The 27,004-nt window shown below is 36.3% G+C and overlaps 1 protein-coding gene across 1 annotated transcript in view; it reads right to left on the minus strand.

Moving 5' to 3' along the window:
- Window positions 1–27,004, minus strand: part of LOC138683343 (potassium/sodium hyperpolarization-activated cyclic nucleotide-gated channel 1-like) — a 255,360-nt gene that overhangs the window by 119,128 nt on the left and 109,228 nt on the right. The window contains exon 3 of the mRNA XM_069775035.1: window positions 11,618–11,779. Coding sequence (XP_069631136.1) covers window positions 11,618–11,779 — 162 coding nt within the window. The remainder of the gene's footprint in view (window positions 1–11,617; window positions 11,780–27,004) is intronic.

Below are 27,004 nucleotides of genomic sequence, written 5' to 3' on the forward strand. Positions count from 1 at the left end.
TACATTTGGACAATGCCCTTAATAACATGCTTTAACTTTTGGTCAGCCCTGAAGTGGTCAGGCAGTTGGACTAAATGATCGTTGTAGGTCCCTTCCAACTGAAAATATTCTATTCTATACGTATTTTGTGTTGCATCTGTGTTTCATATACAGAGATGAGAGTAAGGGACAGACAGCCTTTATGTGAATGGTATGAGTTATGAGAGCTTATAGAGAGATGCTTGAATAGGTCCAAAAATTCTAGAGCCAAATATGCCCTCAACTAATGGAAACTGAGCATGCTTACCCATTGCCTTTGAGTATACCTTTCCAGGGTGTGCTCTTGCATCTTCTCTTCACACAAATCTGAGTTAAATTTATATTTTGTTCCCGCTGAAGGTTTCTGTCATGCACCATAATCTTTATTTCTGAACATCTAGAAAAAGCTACTCAAAATAAATAGAAAACTCCTACAAAGATTCTTCTGTCAACATTGTTTTAGCAATATTTAACTGAGTTTAGATTTGGCAGAACTTTTGTAGTTGCATCTAAAAGATAAACTTAAAAGTTTTTTTACTATTAAGTATAGGGATATTAGGTATTATTGCAGAGTGACAAACAATTGGTGCTATGTCTTTATTCCTGACCATTACTCAATTACTCTCTGTAAAACTGAACTAGCAGTCTGAGTAGACTCTGTTTGAAAATGCCACTTCTAAGTAGAAAGGTATTAAAAACCAGTCATGTAAATCCCTCCCTATCTATATCAATCTAGATAATCCTTTTTTTGATTATATGTACTATTGTCAAAGTGCTAGGCTACCCTCAAATGCAAGATAACTTCATCCCTTTCCAAATACAAAAGATCAAATACAGTGACTACACTCTAATGTATTTTTGCCTAAAAATACTCGAAAAGGACAAAAATATTTTATGGAAATCCAAAAGAAATTACATTCTCTTATTTTATTACAGATTAAGGCATCTTGGACTGACTAAAATGATATATGAGATCGACTGGAAAAGGTACATGAGTCATCTGTGAAGAATATGGGAATTATTTTCTTGTCTCATTCAAATACGAAAGAATATTTAAGCTTGGTGATTTTGAAAGAGATTGCTTCAAAGCATCTCTCTGACTGTATTAGCAGTAGTGCAAAACCTAGGTAAAACTGTGTTATTGCACTAGACCTAATAGTGTACATCTTTCTCTCCTCCAATCCTATTCACATGAGATTGTCATGAACTTTCTGTAATAAACCCCAGCCATTCTAAACAAAGAGAAAAAAATATTAAGGTCATTTCAATAATATTTTTTTGAAATTTAGGGAAAACTATTGTTTGGGGTTTTTTTTAACATCTAGAGATGTGTAACTGTTTTATAAACAGTTTTTAAAAATAGATGCTCAGCAATTTTTTAATGCCAATTGCTATTCCTCCCACATGAGAAAAAAAACACAGCAAATTATTACAAGTGGTGTATGGACCAGAGAAGGTCCCACACAGGGCTTTGTTCTTTTCCTTATGTTATCAAAAGTATCGGCTAAGCAGTAAATGAAACGGACATAGAGATCTAAAAAGGAAGCAAAGTATATTTAAGAGGCATTTAATGTTTAAAGTTTGCAAGAAATTGATACAAGAAAGTGCTCACTGCTTGCTCATACAGATAATATGTAGACATCTGTAGAGAGACTATCTAGAAGATATTCTATTTACTCATGAATAATAATGTTACATAAGATGCTGCACATTTCAGATAAGGTAAAATTTGTGGAATATTACTGTATTTCTCCAATAGAAAATCCTTTCCATCATTTCTAGTAAATTACATTATTTTCTGAAAGTTTTATACCTCTAGTTGAATTACTTCAGGGTGAGTCTGCCCAAATGAGAGTATGTGCATAAAGCAGATTTATTGGAGAGCAGGAAAGGGAAGGGAGCAATGTTAAAGAAAATAACCCCACTCTTAGGGATGTGAAAGAAAATCAGTAGATTAAAACAAATAAAAGAAAATAATAGTGCCATATATTTCCTCCTTTTCTCATATTTTGGTAACCAGAACTGGATGCATACTGAGAATTCCTGTTCTACAGGGAGTTCTCCTTATTTAGTTTTTAGCTTCATTCTGAATTAAAGTGAAAATGACCTGGGGGTGTTGGTCAACAGATGGCTGAATATGAGCAGGTAGTGTGCCCAGGTGGCAAAGGCGGCCAATAGCATTCTGGCTTGTATCAGAAATACAGCAGAACTAGGGAAGTGATTGTCCCTTTGTACTCAGCACTGGTGAGGCCACACCTTGAATACTGTGTTCAGTTTTGGGTCCCTCACTACAAGAAAGACATTGAGGTGCTGGAGCCTGTCCAGAGAAGAGCAATGAAGCTGGTGAAGGGTCTAGAGATCAAGTCTTATGAGGAGCAGCTGAGGGAACTGGGGTTGTTTAGTCTGGAGAAAAGGAGGCTGAGGGGACACCTCACTCTCTACAACTACCTGAAAGGAGGTTGTAGTGAGGTGGGTGTTGGTCTCTTTTCCCCAGTAACAAGTGATAGGCTGAGAAGGAACAGCCTCAGGTTGCGCCAGGGGAGGTTTAGATTGGATATTAGGAAAAATTTCTTCACTGAAAGGGTTGTCAAGCATTGGAACAGGCTGCCCAGGGAAGCAGTTGAGTCACCATCCCTGGAGGTATTTAAAAGACATGTAGATGTGGCACTTAGGGACATGGTTTAGTGGTGAACTTGGTACTGTTAGTTTAACAGTTGGATTCAATGATCTTAAGGGTCTTTTCCAACCTAAATGATTTTATGATTCTATTCTATGAAAATATAAAATATTAAAATTTCCATTAAAGGAGAAGTTCAGAAATAACTAGATTAAAAAACATTGGTATTATATCCTCTTGCCTCCCTCTGGGATTTTGAGCATCCAGATTACAGACCCTACAGACTAGTGATGTAGGTCTGGTGGACACAGGTCAATGGAAACAAAAATCTCTCAAGTGTCTGATGTGTGAAAGTGCCTCAGTTCAGAATGACATGACTCAGAACAAAGTATCTTGCTTTGATTTTTTTCTAATGTGAAATGTAAGCATTCTAAATGCCACAATTTCAGGTGGCCAACTGCATCTCAATAGAGACTTCTCTCCAGATGTACTTTAGATATTAGAATGAGTTGGGTGCTGCATAGCCATGTATAGAAAGCTCAAATTTGATATGGCAAAACCCCTCAGTTAAAAGCAGTAAAATCAGTGCTCTTGAGAAAACCTGATTGTGAGATGGTTGATAATGACCCCTTGGAAATAATACACAGCTTATACAAAGCCAATTATCTTTATACAGTCTTAAAGCATACAGATCAAGAAGTTATATTGTGCATATTAATAACAGTTTGCAATGAAAATAAGAATGATTTGCTGAAGAGCAGCTGTATATGAAAGGTATTCATCTGGATTTATCTACACCTGGATTTATTCTGGGAAACCTACTCTGGCGTAAATATTCCAAGGGTTCAGTGTTTGGATATTCCAGTCACAGGAGAAAAGGCCACCCATGGAAAGCTACTTCAGAATAATTGTTCCACACCAATATCCCAGTTCAACCTGGAATACCACAACATGCAGATAAACAGTGTAAAATTTATAGAGACAAAGTAGCCTGATTCAGCTCCCATGAAACAAAGGGAATGCTCTCTTTTACAACAGAGAAGCTGCATTTGGCCATGAGGTGCATATAACTCTCCCCCTGAGTAGTCATTATAAGGCAAATGGGGGATACAAGGTTCTAAAATATGAGAGGTCCAACTTTTGTTTCTGCTTTTGTTCACTTTTTTATTAAAGAAATGGCTTAAGGCATACATTATGATGCTTATTATTTTTCCCTAGAATGTCTATCAAATACAACATTAGACTTAACCATATTACATGCAGTTACTTGTATTCTTTCAAGTTTAAGGCTTACATTAAATATTTTGTAATTTACAGTTTACCAGAAATCCCTTCACAGTATACTGCAGTATAAAAATTTATGAGTTGGGTTGATGGCGGGGGGAGGGAAATGGAAATTAAATTTTGATGAATGGACAAATCCCTCTTTGCATCCACATCTTGATAATACCCTACTAGCTCTTACGATAATGAAGAAAAAGTGTGGAAATAAGTTAGTATCTATCAGATATATCAATTTGCTTTTGCATGCTTCCTCCAACTAATTGTTTTATTATTCTTATCCCATATAAGGAAAACCAGCTTTCTATCTGAAAGAAACAGAAGCATGCAAGGCAGTCAACTAATTCATTACAGAAGTCATCCTCTTTAGCACCTATTATCACATCAGTAACACAGTGCTACAATCAACACAAACACCGGTGTCCTAATTTAGATCCTTTGTCTGCAGGACTGAGCACCAATACCTACCGAGATAACTATCACCATCAGCATTAAATAATTATATCAATACTGCTACATTGAGATTAAAGTATTTTATAACTAAGAATAGTGAGAGTAAAGTAAGGTAGCAGGGCTTATGACAGTACTTGAGTTCATAATGCTAAACAATTTCCAAGGTTGGTGGTGTAGTAGGATTACAACTGGGAATACCTCCTTTGAAGGACTGTTTTCAGTTTTGTCTCAGTTGTAATCCAAATGTTCATGGATATCATGGCTTGAAAGAGAAAGATAATACAATCTCAACCAGAAGACATAAAAGAAACAATAAGAAAGTAACTTGGAACAAATGAATACAATTTTTAGGACAAGAAACAGCAGCCATGATGGAAGTAACTTTTAAAGCATACTGTATAGATGCTGGGTTGGATCACAGGAACTTGCTTATTATTTGGAATCAATTTCATGTTGGTAGAAATCAATACACAGAAAAAAATATAAATAATGAAATATTTTCAATAAACATGAGGAATGGGAAATCTAATAACTGCTTTTATGTAAGCACATCAGAAATCTATTAAAATACACAGTCCAAAGGTACAGGAGACATCAGCAAAATTATATACAATATTATACCAAAAGCATGAAGATAAGAAGGAAAAGTTATTATTACTGCCTTTTCTACGGGTGTTCTAGCCCTGCAAAAGCAGATGACCTGCTAACCTGTCAGAGAACAGAAAAAAGCATAAGCCAAAATCTATGTGGTCTTCCTAAAGCCTCAGCAATTGTTGTAAAACTGAGAACTTGATTTCTTTTCCTCTTCATTGATCATGATGGATTGAGTTAAATCAACAGTGTCCTCAGCTACCCCATTTCTCTGGTCTTTGCTAGCTTGGCATAAAACTTTGGTATTGCAGTTAACACAAATCCTCAGTCTACATTAAGCATACCTTGTCATTCAGCACTGCATGTCTACAAAATTTTCCTCTGCAGTTTCTTATAGTGTCAAATCACATGAACTAATATATTTTTAGGCCTAACACTTGATCCCAACCCACTGAAACAGGTCATTACTTCATCATCTTGATGCAGCGGGAAATGGACTGACCTCAGTGGCTGGGTCAGTGCTGTGTGCGAGAGAGCGCAACAACTGAATTCTGAACAACTGCACATACTAGAAGGGATATTATTATTCAGTGTAGATTCCCAAAATATGGGTACCTTAGTCCTAAGAATATAAATTACATATTGTCATTATTGGTATTACACTATTTCCAAATTGTGTTGTAAATGGAGCACTTATCTGAATTGGGCAATACTCACTTAACTAATATTTTGATCACAGTCCATCTCTGACAGGTAATTTCAATCTTTCATCTGTTCCTAGAAGCATTTGCTATAACTAGACATACATAAATATACATACATGAGTATAAAATATGTTAGAGTAATAGTATACCTCATGAGATCCTCAGTGCCTCTAGTAATCAGATCATTCCCATGTGTTCCATATTTTCTAAGCACCCAATTTAAGATTGTGGGATTTGATTTACATAAGCATTTATTGCTTGGCATTGCAAAGTCAGAGGAACCTATGCTTTGAACATGGCTCTACAATATCTTGCTATATAATAAAAAGGTACTCAAAAACATTTGTGAAGTACTAAATTATGATTATCACATAATGATCAAATGCAGAAAAATCTCATTAAAAAATTAGCTGCCCTAATGGCCAGCTATAGGGAAGAAGGTGCTAAGCTAATGCATTATCAAAAAGGAGAATATCCAATGCTGAATAACACATCAAATGACTATAATGCATTCCTTGATCTCCACTGAGTAAAGCAGAGATCTACATGTGATTCTGTATTTGAAAATGGTGTTCATTACTAAGAAATGTTGAGAATTAAAATTAAAGTTGTGTGTTACTACTAAATAGGTTTTGTGCATATTATATATATGTTAGCATAATTCTTAGAGCATTATAAATCCTCACCATCTATCTATCTCCTGCATTTCTGAATTTCCCTATCAAGTATTCCAGCCATTCATTTTATAATGGGAAGGACTTTCAGACTCTACAGCAGAAATTCCAAATTCTTTTCAATAGTGATAGTCAGAGATGAGGATCTGAAGTCTAACATCTGATTTCTTTTGCCCCTGAGCAAATGATGTGACACAAAGGGGAGTTAATATAATGCAAAATCCCCCTTCACCAAATCCAAAACCTAAAGACCCCCAGGAGTTGGAAACAATCCAACTGCAAGGACAGTAAGGAAAAGCCAAAACAAAGGAACCAGAGTACCCAAAGGGTTCTTGCTGAGCAAACATCGTCTGACTGCTGTGAGAAATGCCAGCAAAGCACCCCTTTCCAAAAGCTTTACAATCCCTTTTGGCTTTTAAAACCCTCAGCATTCAAGTTAAATTCTATACTTCTCTGCTACATTTTTATCTCCCTAAGGGAACATTGTACATGAGAAATCTGGAAATTTCAGGTAAATACCTTGATTAAAGGACTATTTCCTAACCATCCGACAAATTATTGCATACATAGACACGAAAATAGAGGTTGGGGCTCTTCAGATACTGTTACTTCAAGGACTAACATGCTTTTGAGACTTTGCCATAGGTGATATGAAAAGCAAGAGCAAACTTCAAATACAACAAAAAATAATCTACTGCAAGGGATGCTTTATTGCAGGCAGTCATGCTTAGATGGCCAGGTGGCATCAGTGGCAAAAATGTCATCTCTCATCTCTACTTGCCTAGAAACTCTGTCCCATATAAGACCTGGCTATAACTGTTCATCAGTTGGGACTTACACGCTGTGTTTTTGTAATTCACTGCAGCTGAAACCAAATGCAAAAAGTAGAATCTCGGTTTGCACTGACTGACTATAGGAGAGGATCACTGTGTTTTTCTGTTCTTGTGCCTCCCCTGGTTTTAGCTGAAAGTTTTACTCCTAATTTTCTAAAAAAACTATTGGTTCAAACTCTGAGGTATGATAAAGATGTTTGGTGTATGAGTCATTATGGAAATACACTAGTCTGAAGCAATGCAGGTCAGATAGCTGAGGATAAATCATACAAGGAGATGTGGATAATAGGCTTTCTGAGCCAAGGAGAAATTAGGCAGTATCATTAGGAAAATCTGTGAAACTTCTTCAGAAAAGACCTTTTTTAGGAATGAAACTCACAATCCTAGTGTTAAAAAAACCTAGGAACAGCATCAGAACACCATATACCCTGGCAGAATTGTTATTTTGTTTGTAATGGATTGGTTGGAACATGACTTAAAGTGAGCAGAAAAAACCCCAGCTGCTGCTTACTTTTATATTGTATTTACTGGTTTTCTTATTTCGAATAAGTGCATTGATATTCTGGAAGAGCACAAGATCCTGATTGTCAATAGTAACTCAGCATTAATACAGTCAGTGCAATCAAATGGAAGTAAAGATATAAAAGTGGGCAAGTGGGATCACATCTAGAAAAATTAAAGGAAGATACCAGCTCTGGCTTTCATTTCATAGCAATGTGAAAGCCAATGTTAGGAACTAGACAAGAAGGCCAATCTGAGAGTACAAATACAATCTGTGTTTAATATTAATATTATTAATATCCCAATGTGATCTAAACATTTTTGTTGAACTACTTAGGCTGTAGGTTGGTGCAGTATTAGCCAATGGTGATCTTATTCCCTTTTACACAGGAGGCTTTCCATTTCATTTCATAGTCTACTTCATGATCCACTGTGACATTTTTATCATCCTTTCAAAGATGAAAATCCAATCAATTTGTTTTGCTTTAATTGCATTCAGTTTCATTGTTCAGAGAGGCAGTAAGCAAACTGCAGCTTGATTTCATTATCCTATTTCTTTGTGACATTAAATTTAACCTATGTTATTTTTCTTAACTGTGAGCATGCCTGTGGAATTTGAGTACTTCCACATATCAGATTGTACAGAAGAAACAGCTTTCAGGAGAAGGCTTTTAGAAGTTCTTGCACTCTGCAGCCTGAAGCAACTAATGTGCAAGACAGAAGACAACTATGGGCTGGAAGAGTATGCTGGGCTGTGTCAATGGAGACAGCATGTCATCTTCATGGCATCCTTACTTCCTTTAGCATCAAGTTATCTGCAGATGCTCTGGCTTGCAACTGACCACTGGCTGTGCTGCATATTGGAAAACTAACTTTTTCTGGTTGAGCATACATTGGCTTGAATAAATCTTCCAGGCAATGATCAAAATGAATAAGTGTTAAAATTTTACTTCAAAGCAAATTTGGTGTATTAGCCTGAGGTTAGCCCTTGTAACAACATAATTTTGAGGAATATACATTGGAGCCACAGCGTGAATCTCAGGAAATGCTCACACAAACCCTCCTCTACTCAAAAAAAGATTGAAATTCAAAGAGGGGTAATTTTGCCTTTCTTCGAGCAGTTGTATTTCAGAATTCTTTGACTTAGAAATTTGAACAAAACTCCAAATGTATGCAGGTGCAAGGAGTTATCTTTACCTTATTTACTAATCTACTAAAATATGAGTAGAAGGGAATACTTTGACGGAAAGGTGCATTAGCTGGGGTTAGGGAAAGACCTCCTCTTCCTGACAATATTGGCCTTTCGCCGTGGCCATCGTTACCAATTCACAGATAAAGAACTTAAGGCCAGAAGAAATAATAAGATTCTTATCTGACTTTCTGTCTCAACAGCATTTGAGTCTAAACCCCAGTATTAGGTGCAGTCATTTCAGTAACAAAAGTGTTTAAATTCAGAGCAGCTTAAATTGTTATATGCTAAGGTATACTAGGGGGAGTAAGGTACCCCTCTTCACAAAGCTCTTGTAGTATTAGGAACCTGATGCCTTTCCAAATTCCAAAGTTAACAGTTGGTTAGACTCTGAATACACCAGCAAAGTATATAACTGTCATGGTTTAACCCCAGCCACAACTAAGCACCATGCAGCTGCTCACTCACCCCCCCCTCCACCCAGTGGGATGGGGGAGAAAATCGGAAAAAAAAAAGTAAAACTCATGGGTTGAGATAAGAACAGTTTAATAGAACAGAAAGGAAGAAACTAATAATGATAATGATAACACCAATAAAATGACAATAGTAGTAATAAAAGGATTGGAATATACAAAGCAAGTGATGCACAATGCAATTGCTCACCACTCGCTGACCGATGCCCAGTTAGTTCCCAAGCAGCAATCTCCCCCCAGCCCCACTCCCCCTAGTTTATATACTGGGCATGACATCACATGGTATGGAATATCCCTTTGGCCAGTTTGGGTCAGCTGTCCTGGCTGTGTCCCCTCCCAACTTCTTGTGCCCCTCCAGCCTTCTTGCTGGCTGGGCATCAGAAGCTGAAAAATCCTTGACTTTAGACTAAACACTACTTAGCAACAACTGAAAACATCAGTGTGTTATCAACATTCTTCTCCTACTAAATCCAGAACATAACTATACAAACTACTAGAAGGAAAATTAACTCTATCCCAGCCAAAACCAGGACAATAACCATCATCATCATCATCATCATCCTTTTATTCCCTCTATCATTTCAGAGGACTGATGTTCCGTGATGGGTTCTCTGTCTGTATTTAGTGCTAAAGAATTGACTTCCAGAGCCCAGAAACCAATCAGGAAATGTCTCATAACATCATGACGGGGTCAGAAGAAAGGTCTAGTTGTTTCCCCCAACAGTGGCCTTAGATATGCTCCTGATTCCAGGCTGTCAGTCCACAACTCTTTCTCTTGACATAGGACTAAAAGACTGCCTATGCTGTGAACATAATCTTGCTCAATTTTCAAATTTCCCCACAATGTTCATTAATGGCAACAGATTAAGTTGCCAGAGGAAAAAAAAAAAGCGCAACTTTCAAAAAGGATCTTTCCAACAGTATGTGGCCTGTAAGGACAGAAGAAAGAAGTGTGCACGGCCTTCTTAGATTAAATGTAGCTCTTATGGAAGAGAGAGAATTTTATAGTTCAGTGTTCTTTAAAAGTTAAATACTTTTACTCTAAAAGTGTAATCCAAGGCTTCCTTTCACTCTCTAGCATGGTTTTCATCCAGATCTTTAACAAGCTGGTAGAAAATGTACCCTTTCTAAATGTGAATAAAAGATGTTTCAAAGCAGAACTCAGAATGCAGCAGAATGCAAAGACATGCCAGTCGGCATCCTGGTGACCTACTTTTATTGTAGCGATCCCATTTTTGAGGATATGTCACTATTTTTTTAGGAAAGCTGCACAATGAGGTATCAGCAAACGTGCTGCTTATCATTAAAGATGTTGCTTGATGACTGAAAATACTTGTCTGTATGACTGACAATCTTAGTCAATGAGCTCCCACAGTAATGTGCAGTACCACAGGAACAAATACTGTTATGTTTCTACAGTAGAAATACGTGGGACTGAGTGAGTTGCCCATCTACAGTAAAGGTGTTCTTTTATGGATTCAATGATTGTAAAAAGTGGACACACTCATGTTTTCAGATGGCCAATCACAGTTGCTTGGGGCCTTTTCTTTTTGGTATAGGTATTTTTCAATAATTTTTTCAGTGTATTTCCTATGAAAATGTTCTATGTATTACCTCATTATCTGACTTCATAAAAACTATTTAATTCTTCACAGCTGTTGATTTTAAGACACATGTCAAGCAAGTGGAACATCCTTACCCTTCCTTATAAATAAGGCACAGCCAAATTCCGCCCTTGAACTGTCCTTTCACACACACAAAAGTATCACAGAAGTAAATCTGTATTTCCCATATTTTACTTAGAAAATAATCACGTTGACAGTTAAGTTGGGAACAACTTCATAAAGGTGCTCCATGAGATGGCCCAGGAGTTATTTACAAAACAAACTGAGGACAACATTAAGTGAAACAAACACAAATAATATACCTTCAGGAGCATTCTGAAACTAGAGTCTACATTGAAAGCACTGGTGAACTGAGTGTTTCCAAATTTTTTTTGGTGGCTTTTTTGAGGGAATGAGGATTAATAAATTAAAATGACCTTAAAACTGAAAATATTTTCTGGCTCATTTACTGACAATGAGTCAATATAATGTTATCGGTGATGAAGGCTACAAAAAAAACTTTCATTCATTAGCTAGCCAACCAACAAAAACCAAAAGCAACTTTGAATAAAATGCAGGGCAGTGTACTACTAGGCATGTATTTTTACACTTAAGTCTGAAGCTAACTGTTTAGAAAAAAAATGTTTAGAAAGCACAATGAAAAGTGACCAATACTTACAACCATACCATTTAGGGACACCCAGCAATCTGGTGGGAAATCCTGGAGTAATGGTACTAAAAATTGCAGACAACCATCCCAGTGGCACAGCAGCAGCATCATTCCAATTAGATTAAAGATTCTCACCACAGCACTGGCCAGATCGTACGTCATGTGGAAAATCTGTAGGCAAAAATTACACATGATGCATTTACTTCTCATCAGGCAGGTTAAAGACAAAGAAGTATCATCCTGAACTTCTAAGAAAGCTGAGAGTTCTCAGCAAGGCCCATTAATTTGGGCAGAGCTGTGCTGACACATCTGACTTTTGGCTGCACCCCAGTGTTATATAAGATGCTGAAAAGGGCTTATTTTGGATCCAAAGTCACCAACTGAAGTATTTTCTTAAAGCCTACAACTTCTTTCATTTGAAGCAAGTCTCACAAATTAAAAAAAAAAAATTGGGAAGCTTGGTAAGGCAGTGAGACCATTATTTGTTTGTGAACTTGGTGTCTAAATACTCATGAAGTTGTGGGAGATACAAATTCAATGACCCATTCTGAAAAGATTCACTTTCACATTTCTTACCTTCTTAAAAGCACCAAAATCTGAGTGAAGAAACTATATAAATAATGTTACATATTTTGGACTTCTGTTTCTACACTGTGTATTTATTAATCCAATTTGTACATACCAGTCCACCAAGAAAAACGACACAAGTATTTCATTGCTCTTAATCATTGGCAGTTTTCCTAAAATACTGGGAATCCTAAAACACCTGTAGTAGCTAAGTTTATGTCAAACTAATATAATCATTTGGATTTCAATATATTGCTCCATTCTTAGACAAAAAATGTTTGCATTTGAAAAGTCTTACAGCAACACATATAGATGTACTCTTAAAAACAACATAGACATTTTCAAGTTTGTCATGGGCGAGATTGTTGGACTGAATTAGCATGAACAGCAGAAGTCAGTTGCCAAATAGTATGGAGAAAAACATTATATTTAGCACTTTTCTTCTATATTGTTTTTAAAGCACTTCCAAGCTACAAATACAGCCATATTCTTTACTTATTACACAATTCAGTCAACTCAGGGTAAATATGCTGTATTTTAATACACATAATTATCACTATCCAGGAGTTCAGTTTAGTAGATGAAGAATGTCCAGTTGATATTTCATGGAATTTTAAGTAGAAAATATTATTTAATTGTACAGATAGACATAGAAATCAGAGACTTCAGTGCTGAAAACATCAGATTGCTAGAGGTATACAGCCATATTGGCACATGCCATTTTGCATTTTTAAATAAAAGAATTCACACATAAAAGAGGGAATGTTTGTATCCTGACTTACATATCTAAACTGAAAGTGGAGATTAAGTACCCACACTGTAAATGAGTGCAAGTGCAAATATGGAGAGTGCGTTAAGGTGCCTTTCAACATAATTTTCTGTTAGTGAGAGTTTGTCCTTTTTTGAAAATGATGGCGTATGTTTTGAGTCCCAAAATGCAAAACCTACATAGTAGAAACATACCTCAGACATTAACTTTATGTGCAAAACATTTTTTCAGGCTAGGGTATTTTAAGAGAATATATTCCAAATACCAGTTTGATAAACATTGGAAATAGATGCTTGTAACATTATTCAAAATGTCATGTCTTATCCAAATACCATCTATCTCCTGTCAAAATTGAGGAGATGACACTGATATTTAGGAGATACTATAAATGGGAATAAACAGAAAAGTGTCACCATTACACATTTGTGTTGTTTAGAAATGTATTTACATTATAGCTATTTCAATAGCTACATTTTCAGTAGCATGATATGAATCGAGAGTAGATATGTGAAACTGAAATAATTTTCTTTTAAAAAACTGAAAAAAATAGCAAGGATTACTACTGTTTTGGAACACTAGCACTCATTCAAGTTACACCTTATCCACACAGTTATTTTATTACACCTGCAAAGTGCAGATTAATTCCTGATCACATGAAAAGTTGCAGAAGTTTTTTCAGAGAAAGCAGGATTTCCCTTAGAATATTTGTCTGGAAAAGTGCAGAAGATAAGATAGAAATAATACATATTTTACACAGAGATCACAACTTCCCCGAGAATTTTCTATTGCTCCAGAAAAGCAAGTTATCACATCTCTACACTAGGGCTGGACAAAAATCAAAGTTCCCACCCATACTGTTTTCATACTGCCTCAAGCTTCCCATTAAGCTTTACTGTAAGAGACCAGATTTTCAGAATAATTCACTGTATTGGATACTGAGTGTTTTTAAAAAAACGGGTCACAAATATGACAATCAGTCAGAGCCAAACTGAGCACAAACATCTTCATTTCTGTGCTAACTTAGAAAGAGAACTTTTCTGAAAACATTCACCTAGGTGTATGTGATGAGCAGGGGAAGATCTGGTTCTCCAAAACTCTCTGGAGTCCACAAAACAGCACTTGCATAGACCCAAGGCTCCTAAATCCTTATCCTGCCTCTGTAACTATGTGCCTAGGCACCGCAACAGATTGTGCATGTATCCTGTGATCAGAGCTGCATAAAAATGATTATTCTGTGGCTCTTTCACTTGGATGGAGCCCATTTTTGGGCATCAATTCAGATTACCGAGATGCTCTGAATTGCAAAGCTCATATCTTGATATAGAATTTTGAAGATTTTAGATCATTTTGTGCTGGTACATTTTCATTTCAAATTTTAAAAGTTCCACATTATTCAATTGGGTGATGTGCACTGAAAAACAAAAAAAGCAGGTGGATGGATTTGCCAATGTATTTATTTAAGCATTTCCAAGATCTTGCCTAACTCTTATGGATGTATCACCTCCTGCCTACCCTGTGAGACTGTGTGACAGCTCAGTAAGGCTTCCCAAATGAGCCAGTAGACCAGTACAAAGAGATATTACAAAGGGAGACTAAAATTCAAACCAAACAGCTGGAGCACTGTGTTCCAACTAAAGGGCCTTGCTGAACCAAAGAAGTCTGTCATTGGGGTTTGGGCTCTATTCTATCTTGTTACAGTGGTACGACTAACTTGTTTTCCTTCAAAGCCTCTTCATTAGTAGTGTGCCTCTGCAATAATGGTCACATACTGCAAGAACAATAACATGTTGAAAATTTTATGTGAAACTAAATCCACCAAAGGAAATGACTGCAACAGTCAGTATATGACACTGGAACCTTCCATCATTTCTGAAACCTTTCACTCCAGAAATAGCTCCTGTACAGCTTAGCATTCAGGATCAGTATTATTAAAAATACATGAACATATTCTGGATATTATCTGGATTGCTTAACATGGCAACATTGTATCAGCATTTCAACCATACCACCGATTAATTGTAGTGGTTTATCGCTCATCTTTTGCTTATATAGTCTAATATGTGTAGCCTATTCTAATAACTGATAACTCTGTATTAAAGAAAATAACTTCATAAGAAAAATCTTAAGCAAATGTTGAAAAAATCTTTTCAACAGCTCTGCATATTATCTCTGCAGTAAATAAAAGCTTTTTTTTCTGAAAGGAACTTATCATGGAAATGTGTGTTTGGTTGGAAAAAACATTTAAATACCCAAAGTATACACTGTAAGTGAACAATATTTGTTCATGGTACTGTATTGACATATTTATGTTTAGAAGGGGGGGGTGTTTTTTAAAATTAATAGCCAAACTACCCTGCAGACTGAAGTCATATATTGCATATTTTATGTTCTTCCATTCAGGAACTGATTGTGATACATTGAAATAAGAGAAGTAAAAGAAGTCATATTTTTATAGCATTTTCTTTTTGTAATCACGAAGTACAGTGCCTGTATTAAATTAAACCTTATTAAAACTACTAAGAGATGTATGAAGCATAGTTTGTTAAGAGAGGAACTGGAGCACAGAAAGCTAATGCCACTCATTTCACCAGATAGTGGCTTGCCCATCAGCCGGTCCTCCAGTAGGACAGGAAGAAATATGAGAAGACCAAAAATTGATTCACCTTGATTTCGCAGTACAGGTGTGTTGTACATTCAGTCAAATCTCTCTGTTTGAATGGATGTCTTTTCAAGATAATATTCATAACAAAAATAATTCAAACACTTGCACACAACTAAAGTTAGGCTCTTAAACCCATTACTCAGGTAGTTAAATATAAATAGCCTGGTTATCATTAAATGCTTACCATCCACAAATCCCATGCAAATGAGCAGAAATTGCAGCTATAAAACACAGTTGAAAATCTGGCCACTTTATTTAGACTCCTAATTGCATACCTAAATATTCAGTTTAACTACGAAGAGGTGCAAATTTTGGACAACACATTTAAAAAAAAAATTACTAGAGTGACACGAGATTACTGCAACTCAGAAAAAAATAAAACTCCCTTGAGAACTAACTCTTTCCACATTTTTATTTCACATAATAGGAAAGATTTAATAGATATCTCTCCTTTTTGCTTACTACTCAGTTTCATTTCAATTATTCATGATATTTTTAATTATTATTATCATGTTTGTTGGGGGGGTGCTCTAATACTGTTATTTTTAATAGTTTCCATATAGTTCAAAATCATGCTTAATAATAAATTTAGTTTATGAACTTGCTTCTGAAAACTTGTAATTTCTTCCTATATTATTTTTATAACCTTTTCTCAATATCCCAGAAACCTTAAATTTTTGCCTAAAGAGCTGACAATGCCTTTTGACAATGACTGAAATGTAACCACAGATTAACAGGTTTTAATATTTTGGCAAAATATTGCTCACAGAGAATAAAAAATTGCTGAAGAAGTCGGAGTTCACGTTTTTATCTCAGTTTTTACTCACACTTTATTAATGACTCTTTTTATTCCCACGTGTGAAACAGGAAGCAGACTATTCCTTCCTCACATTTATAATGGAGTGTATACTTTAAATCAGTTTTGATAACTCTGATTTCTGAGCCTGAGACAGAAAAACTGTTCCAGTCTTACCAACCCACTTGCTTAATAGTATTTGAGGGCTGTCATATTAAGTTAATAGTGAATGTATAGTTTAACTAAATTAACTGCTGTTGTGGAATGCATAGCTTACCTCTTCTGCCTTCTGATAACTGGCATGTAATATTTGTTTGGTTTTGATTTTTAGTTCAGTTTATATAAAATTTGATTTATATAAATTATCGGAATTTAATTCCTCCAGGAGGAAAAAAAAAAGAAAAAGAAAAAAAAAGTCTTAGGACTTCCTGGAAAATGTATTCAAATCTCACACCACCAAGTTCATCCTGATACCTCTTCTCTTCCACACCTTAGAAGTACTAAAGGTGTTTAGTATCACAAAGCTAGCTCAGGTTTAATCTTCATATTAGGATTTGCATCATACCTTGGGCAATATGAAATGACACTCGTACTGAGCTGTGTGGAGTCTGGAATATTAAATAGCCACAGTGGGGAGACAGAGAAAGTGGCATGTGCACAGCAGCTCTGGAAAGCATTCTGAAAGCAGTATCAAGGGCAACACTGGAACTTCAGGCTAGACTGCAGGGCAAAATAACAGTTATAAAAATGACAAGGGTTGTTTGGTTCAATCTCTGGGTCAGTCCAGAATTATTAAGTTTATCCCTCAGAGCACCAACGAGAAAGAGATTATAAACTGTAGGATCCAAATTTTCCTACCTGAGCTAAATGTTCACTTTTAAGATAGTGATTGTAACAAAGCTCCCCAGGAAATAAAATAATATAAAAGGTGGGGGAGCACAAAGCCTCTTTGTAAATATCACTTGGGACACTGTGGGTCTGATCCAACTCCTACCAAAGCCAATTTCTTTGGGAGTTGCAGGTTACTACATTCTACACTGAAAATATATCTGTACAATGTAAATGTAAAGGCCCATCGATTGAAATGCTTGGCTATGCCCTCAGAGTAACATTTTACACTCAACTGACTCTTGATGTGTGTGCTTAATTTTATGATAAATAATTCATCATTGATAATTCAGTAGTGGGGAAAGGTATATAGCACTATTTAATCTAGTTGTATTTGTGACCTTAAGCTGATGACAAATGTGAAGATCTGCTTCTGCTTTAGTTGCCCCTGAAGGTAAGACACCAGTGATTTAATAAACAGAGCAAACTATTTTTAATCAAACATATTCGGAAAAAAGAGCAGAGAATGTCCCTATTTTATGTGACCTTTAAAAATTGTTATTTTCTAGATGGAGTCAATCTGACATTAGGTTTGATAATGGAAGTCCTATTTATTCCTCTTCAAGGCATGTACAAATGGAAGCCAGCTTCGGTGGAGCAAAAAGAACAACACAACAACATATAAATGTGACAGTGCGCTACGTCCAGGTTAAACCTGAAAGCATTAATAAAACTACTTTGCTGAAGGAAGAATTAGGCAAGCCTTGGAAAGGTCACGTATAACCAGGAAGCAAAATTTATTTACTATATATAAATTCTGCAATATATATTTTCTACTGTAAATTTGCCAATGCCATACTAATATATTACCTCTGACACAGAGGGCATGACTTCACTGCCAAAACGTGTGTTTTTATTATCCTGTTGTGATTAATGTGTGTGACCTGTCTTGACATTAAAATAGAGAGGAGCAGTCACTTTAGTTCTACAATGAAGAAAACAAGCCAAGACTGACAAACCTTAGGATCCTGAAATAAAAAATACAGTGCTAATTTTCACTGTGTTTTTACAGAGGTGGAGGTCTCATTCATCACTTATTTTGATGACAGAATGTACCTTATTAGACTAAGCCTTTACCTTCATTAACTGAAGCAAAGTAAAAACAAACAAAAAACCCAGTTCACAGCTGTCAGAAAGACACAAACATGCAATACTTGGACTGTACATGAGCACAGAGATTGAGAGTTTTGTCAGCTTGAAGTATAGCTCAGTTTCCATTTCAGCATTTCAAGCATCAATATTGCCTGACCTTCAGCTCAAGCTTCTTGATAGGCCAAGTATCTCAAGTGACAGCATCACTGAACTCAAGCTGGAGACCTCTGTGGGTGAAGCTGAGCTAGAAGGAACATTTCATTTATTATCTTTTATAATTATTTGTATCTTACAAAGAAGGAAGCTTGAAGATACAGCCAGTCTCTAAATGGCCCAAAATATTATTTATGATTTATCTTACTAGCTGAGCGAGAGGAACTGTTTCTCATATTAATGTGCGAATGAACTCTGGTAGCAAGAGAAAAGAAATATTATTCACCATCACTCATCCGCCCACAGAAAGGCCAAGGCAGGGACTCCCACAGTGCTGAAAAGGGCAGCAGAGTGAGCAATGTGAATCCTAAAAAATATCATTGCCTACAACATTTCAAATATAAGGGCATAAAGTCAGAAACCTGATTGCATTTTTAGGAATTATTACGAGCTTCTGAAGCCTAAATTCCCCAGTTTTAATATACTTACTTACGCAAGCTGTTTTCATCCTTACTAAATGTGAAATAAAGCAATAAATATCAGACATATATTTATAAAGAAGTCTACCAGAAAATGTGTCAAAACTGCTGAGACAATTTAGGGATATCCTTAGGAAGTACTGAAGTCTTCACAAAAAGTGCCATATCTGATACTTGTTTTACACCATTTTTGATCACTCAAGTCTCACAAACCTTGAACCCTTTTGATTTCCATTTTTAAAACATAACTTCAGAGATTATAATGCTCCTTTGAGCCACGTATTTAAAAGAGAGGAACAGGGCAGAGCCTTGGCTGCACCTGCCATTGAAACAAGTGGGACACAATCTGGACTCCTGGATTCACAGATCCAACAGTAAAACAGATCACGAACAATGTTTCCTGTGATCCCTTTCAGACTTCTTAGTTCTGTCTATTGTGGCTATGAGCAACAGTTGCCTTGAATATTAAATGCATCCCAGGATGTTTCAAAGTATGGACTAGGGTACATAAAGCATCTAAAGAATCAAATGGTTTTAGGTTTAACTGGGACAACCATAACTGAAGAAAAAGACTTCTACCCAAATTCAATAAAAATGAATAAATACTGCAGGAAGTATTTATAAATACATAAAAAGTAGCAGCATATCCCAGAACAATATATTTTTACAAACAGTATGGTACAAATGGGACACATGTAACCAACTTCTTTCAACCTCAGTATTTTCCTAAACTTCATTAGTTTGGGGTTTTTTTTAGGGTAGTCATTTTTTAACTTCTAAACTCTGTGAATATGAAATGAAATCAGATACTTTCTGAAAGTAGGAGAAGCATCAAAAGATTGGATGTATACAGAAACTTGAAAGCTTGCACATTTATAAAAATTGTGTCTGAAACTATTGTTTCTGTAAAACAATTCTCAGTGTTTTTTCTTTTCGCTAGATCTCCTGTATGTCATGACAGGCTGCAAATGCTTCAAGGAGCTTCTCTTGTCTCAGCCAGAACCAGGCTTGGGAAGCAAAAGAAAGTGTGTGAATAAAAGGAAAAGAAAATTTTCTCTTACGTCATCCTAAATGCCCAAAAGAATCAGTTTGAGATTTAAGGGGATGGTTCATTAATGTTCTTAAATCACCAGTTCTTTTTACATGATGCCTACCCCCAAAGTCATACTGCTGCATATCTGAGCTTCAAACTAATTGTCCTAATTATAATACAGCAACATAATGATATAATAGGAAACAACTGAAATAATGAGGAATATTTCTCCAGGGGAATTAAAGTTGGTGTCTTACTGAAGCTGTTGAGGTTAATCTTCCAAACATGGAAATAATGGGCAAGGAACTGAAAATAAAAGTTGTTATGTTAAATTTCCTGTGGAATAAAAGTTCTGAAACCAAATTGATTCAGAATGCTTTCTTTTAATATCATGTGATACCTTCATTTTTAAAAGCCCCAAATGTTGTTTTATGAGGCACAATTGTTACATTTTAATGTTTAAATATTTGGGTTCTTAAGATTAAATATAAGCCATGAATAAAATATGTAAAATTCCATACTGTATTAGAATCTAAATTTTGCTTTTTATAGTAATCTAAAAGAAGAGTTCATAGGCCAATTCTTATTAAAAAAATAAGACTTTGGTTATAACAAGGATTGTCAGCACAAGTCAAGGCAGAAGATTAGTGCATGATACTCTTTGAAAGTCAGAACTCTTCATCAGTTGGATGCTTAAAGCCCAAAACACAGAAAATTCATTTATTCCTATGAAAATCTTGGTAATCTTGGTAATAGCAAACATGATAAAACCACATAATCACACACACACTTAAAAAATCAAAGGAATGACATCTAAAAGTATATGTATGAATAAATTATTATCCTAATTACATGTCAGTGATCTGAGGTCTAAGTCAATGTTTCACAATACTGAAAAATTATTTTTAAGATTATATGGTTAATTGAACTGTATTATAAAAAACTTTTTTCCGGGAAGTGCAAATGAAATCTACAGTTAAAATCTTATTGTCACTCAAAATCACATAAAGGACCTCTTTTGGGCTATTAAAAATTAAATAAAAACAAATAACTGATGACTGAGCAGGTAGAAAGAACACGTCAGAATAGTAGTCTTAATAATCACCTCAGAGTTTGCCAGCAGAAATTAAGAATTCAGTTGCCTGCTAAAAACTTCATGTAGTCAGAAAAATATCACCAGTTCAAAGAAATTACTTTGGAGATTTGCATACAATACCGTCTCTTGTAAAATATTATGTTTACTTGGTTTAGTACATAAAACTATCTTGAGCAGAAATTTTATATGCTAAATTATTCTATTTTTGTAACCGTGTTCAACATTTGGTAAATACATGACTAGCATTATGAAAAGTGAGTGTATGTTTGCATATCCACAAACATAATTTGCACACAGTTCTGAATACTCAAAAGTCTTTACTAATCTCTATGGATAGTCTGAAAAAATGAGAGATTGAAAAAAAAGACAGAAAAGGCATACATACAAGTAATATCAGAAAAGAGGAACTACAGTAAGAAGAAGGAAGTGTTCTTCTATGCTCCTATTTGGGTTCTTTTTTTTGCCTAATATTATTTTAAATATTAAATATATTTTTATTAATTTTTTAAAATATTTTTGCAAAATATTATTTAAAATAATACTTGCTTCTGATGGGTAAAATTTTTCAGTATTCAATACGCAATTGTTTTGGACTTTGTGTTTTAATGTTGTCAGTCATAATGATGAAGAGCTGATGAGGGGACATTGTGCCTGGACTGAGTTTTTCACATTATTATTTGAACAAATAAATTAATATTAATTAATTAGTTATATTTTAACATGGTTATTTTACTATGGTAAGGTATTTTGAAAAAGACAATTGTTAGTGCACAGGAAGCCTAATGTGTAAAGCCATGGTATTTCTCACAGTACTTACTATTAGATAGTCTCTCCAAGAAGAGTTTACATTTAGTAATATATATTTTTTTAACTAGTACCTCATTAAACACTATGCCTAGCTATAGTTTGCCATATGAATAATGGAACAAGACAGACTGCTTTATAAATGGAACAACATGTCTGCCTATGAATTTGAAACATACACTAAATGTGAGTAATATAACTGAAATAATTATTTACTAAAACTCATCAACAGCAAATCATAAACTACACAAAGATGTGGTAAACCTGGTAAGCTTTCCAACTCCACTGAAAAATAATGATACCATGTAATTTCTTTCCACGCTAAATGAATATTCCTATATCACTACCACCACTACCCCCATTTTTTTTTCTTTTGTATCATTCTTGCACTCTTTGTAGCACGCCAGTAAAAGAAGTGCAGGATGTGCACTGAGCCTCTGGCCAGCCCAACATGATGCCCTTCCTTTGGCCTCACACTCTACTGCACATTAATTTTGTGGCTTTCCATGCCACTCAATCATTGAGCACAGAGGTGCTCCTGCGTGCTCTTTGTCCTGATCCATTTGTGCAGTGAGCTGCCTACCTAACCAGCCTTGTCCAGTGTCTCTGTTGGGCCATGGCACACCGGCACTCCTAGGAAGGTTGCCCCCAGCCTAGCAATCACCACATTAGGTTTATTTCTGCTGAGGATGTACTGTGATGGCCCAGCATTTCCAGATACAGATCTGTACTTGTCTCTTTGCCTTTACTTTCTTGGCTGTCTTAGCACTGGCTTTCTATTGTTTTCTAGATGATCTGATGAAGAAGTCTTGTTCTCAAATTGCCCTTCGGCTATAAATCACTTTGCTGCAAAATATTTTGCCCCATTTTCTAAGTACAGAATATCCACCAGGTTGCACTTTGCAAAGGCTGGCTTCAGTTCCCTACTGCAGCTCTTGCTGAAATTGGAGTCATCACAGTTGACCATCTATTATCTATCCTCAGAAGTTTGATCTGAACATTTTATCATTGCATTCAGATTTTATGAGGCTGATGGATCTTGAGTGATCTGTTGCTGAACACTATACAAGTAAATACCTTTTGCACAATTACTGCTGTTTCTATGTATGCCTTCAATGGCCATTCATGTTGTGGTAGACAATATACCTCCTTATTTGTCCCAGGAATACCTCTGTCCTCTCATGTATTTTCATTTAGTATATCAACATTTCTGCTAGCTAATGCTATTGCCAGATCTCCTTCAGAGCAGTATTTCATTCCATCCTGCGCTTGGTACCAGGAACAACCTTCTGTGTACTCATTCCTTGCAATCTTTCAGTGATTTACTGCCAGGGGTTTGTCTGTTGGATTGTCTGCAGCCTTTTGCTACAGATGCAAATGTATGTCAAAAAACTTGACTGCATGTTGCTCCACAGAGCTAATCCATGCTGTGTTCTGCAAAGGGCCTTACTTAGAGGTTTGGCAACCATCAGTGAACTTTTTTGGGTGATATCCTACTCTCAGACCACTTTGCTAAAGGCTCAGTAATTTAGGTTGCAGTCACATAGATTAATTTGCTTTCTTATGGCTTATTATTCACAAAAGCAAAAGTGACAAAATTTTGTCTGTTCTCAAGAGCACTTCATGCTGCCCTTTACTGTGTCTCCCATCTCCAGACTATACCTGTTACAACCATACCAGCAATTAAAGCACTCCCACAGCATGGTAGTCAGTGCAGGCTGGTGCTAGCATTAACTCTTCCTTGACATCACAGACTACGATTCAATGCCGTGGTCAGTGGCTTAGTTTTCTTTTCTCTCCTGTATAATAACCCTTGCTCTTTCCAAGATGTATAACAGTGCCTCTTCTTTTCAAGCCTAATAATTTCTTCTTTTTAGTTTCATAAGATTATTGTGACTCAAGGACTGCACATGGGGATTTCATTTTGTCTTCCGCTTTCTCTTTGTGGGTCTGTCTCTATGAAATACTATCCTTTTAAACTGCAAGACGCCTGGCCCCACAGGAACTGCTCCACTGAGGGTGGTCAGCGTTGTACAGAGATCATGAGTATAGCCTGTTCCTCCTGCCTGTGCAACACTGAGCAATACTCATGTTTGTCAACTGTGCAAAGCAAAACCATCTTTCGTTTCACATTTTCTTATGAACAGGCCACATTTGCCTGTTGGCTTCTGAGTGGATTTAATATACGCTTGACCCCACACAGCCTTTTTCCAGTCTCCTGTTTCTGCTTTCTGTCTGCTGACACTGAAGCTGACTCCACAGTCCAGCTGGAATCAAACTGGCTATTGAGGAAAAGCATATGTGACAGCCAAATAATTGGCACCCACTGAAGAGGACATGTAGTGAAGCAAAACTTGAGTCTAAGAACTTGAAGCAAACATACTCTTCTTCATTGAAAGCCTCAATTATACCATGTATCCCTGCTTTTTTTTATTCTTCCTTGAACAGAAGGAAAACTTTGGGACATCTCCTTTGGGACATTTAATAGTTTTATCTTCCATTCACTTAACATTGCTGTTAAAAGATGGAGATTTTTCTTGTTGTACTTTGAATGTGTTCCTCTACAATACAGGTTGCACTCTACTGCTTTTCTTCTCTGTCAGTCTGTTTCTGTCTAGCCCTTATTTTGTACAGTTCTAACCTCCTGATATTTTCCTTTTCTGCTTTCTATATATGGTTCACATTTAAAACAAAAGACAGACTGCTAAAGCAGAATCATGTGGGGGATTTTGAGAAGAAAAACGTATCATTACTTTCTCTTTGTGGATTATAAGAAATTCCAAATTGGTGTTGAGATTTTGACTCACTTGCATTTTTAAAGGCAGACTCTTCTTTACTAAACATCTGGAGGAAAAGGATTTACTTTCAGTAAGTAGACCAGAATTTCCTTCTGGTTTCTGTGCTTTGTCTTATTCTTGTTCTCCAGAGTATCCCTGCAGTACATTTTCAGTCCATCCATTCCAAATGATCTAATTTTTCTATACCCCATCCCCGTGCCACATCGTCTTTTTTTTCTTTTTTTTTATACATTCCCACAGAGAACATGAACATTACATCCAAAAAATATCCAGAAAAGGTTCTCAAATTTAGAGAAAGTAACTGTCCATCCCTTTTCAGAGTCATTGTATCCAATGGCTGCCATTAAAAAGTTAGTATTTCAACTACCACATTGTGGCAATATTACCAACTCCAAGCAAATATAATTGTGATTTAGGTGACCCCATAAAACTTGAGATTCATTTACAAATATGCTTTGGGTTGTTCACATTTGCATGCCTATCAAACTTCCCTCAGAAATTGGTGAGAGGCTAAAAATAGCTGTAAGAAAAGAAAATAGTAATAAATCTGAGATGTTTACAAAGTCACACAACTCCAGGAACTGGGACTTAGAGAGAAAAGCAATACTGTAAGGCCTACAATAAAATTGGAAGAGTTTGCAAATTTGCAATGGTATTTCAATCATCTTACTATTACTAACATAGTCCTAAATTACAGAAATCCTTTGTTTCCAGAAGGCCAAATCCTGGAAATGCTTATCCTGTGTGCTCTTAGTGCTGCAGTTCGCATCTCTGGGACAGTGCTGTGACAGAGACTTCTCCTCCTGCCTCAAAACTCCCACCTTACCAAAACAGTGGAAAATTAAGAATCACGTTAATTGCCTGTATTGGATGTGTCAAACTCCATTTCACATTCTTGAGTTTGCATTTCATTTCCTCCAGTCCAACAAAAGATGGGCCAGATGGGAGGATTCCTTGGCAGTGGCATGAAGCCAAAGGGGAAATCAACCACAGCATTTACTTACTCATTTCAGTTTTTAATTCTTGGGTTGCTTTGTTTTCTTTTCTTTTGTTTTCCCCCTTGCTTGTTAGTTTTTGTCAATGAGGGATATATTGGCATTATTCTGGAAAGTCTGTGGATAGAAAAGTGGATTAATCTATTTAAGGCTACTTTCAGACACAGTTAATTGATCAAAAGTGCACTGCTACCAAAAGGAGCCTTGAATGTACCATACATCACCAATTACAGATAACGATTGCTTCATTTTTCAGGCAGATTTTGTATAGAAAATTCTACAGCAAATATAATATATGCACAAGAATAATTCTTGCTATTGTTTTTCACTGCAAAATTGGAATGATCAAACTAACCAAACTCATGAAAACATTTTGATCAGGCTACCTTCAGCAATGGAAATGCCTCACCACCTTCCGTGAACATGGTATGAACCCACCCCACAACAGTACCCCAGCACCTCACCAAGCCAGAACTGTATACATTAATGTCCTGGTTTCAGCTGGGATAGAGTTAACTGTCTTCCTAGTAGCTGGTACAGTGCTATGTTTTGAGTTCAGTATGTGGAGAATGTTGATAACACTGATGTTTTCAGTTGTTGCTCAGTAGTGTTTAGACTACAGTCAAGGATTTTTCAGCTTCTCATGCCCAGCCAGGGCACCTGACCCAAACTGGCCAACAGTGTATTCCATACCATGGGACGTCCCATCTAGTTTAGGAACTGGGAAGTGTGGGGGGCAGGGAATCGCCGCTCGGGGACTGGCTGGGTGTCGGTCGGCGGGTGGTGAGCAATTGCCCTGCGCATCATTTGTACATTTCAATCCTTTTATTACTACTGTTGTCATTTTATTAGTGTTATCATTATCATTATTAGTTTCTTCTTTTCTGTTCTATTAAACCCTTCTTTTCTCAACCCACGAGTTTTACTTCTTTTCCCGATTTTCTCCCCCATCCCACTGGATGGGGGGGGAGTGAGTGAGCAGCTGCATGGTGCTTAGTTGCTGGCTGGGGTTAAACCACGACAATTAACTTGTTCAATAACAAAATATGCATTTGCAGGTGATGTGGCATGAGCTTTACTGCCTAATCCAGGAAAGCACTTAGCAAGTACCTTATTTTAAGCATATTAGCAGTTGTCTTGACTCAGTGGGAAAAAACCCAGCCAACCAAACAGGGGTCTGTCCATCATTTTAACTTTGTATAGTTAGGTTGGCATCACTGGAAAGTTATCGTCACCTGTCAAAATGTATATCCATCCTGATTTT

This window comes from Haliaeetus albicilla, chromosome W (genome assembly GCF_947461875.1).
Source record: "Haliaeetus albicilla chromosome W, bHalAlb1.1, whole genome shotgun sequence".
Lineage (NCBI taxonomy): Eukaryota > Metazoa > Chordata > Aves > Accipitriformes > Accipitridae > Haliaeetus > Haliaeetus albicilla.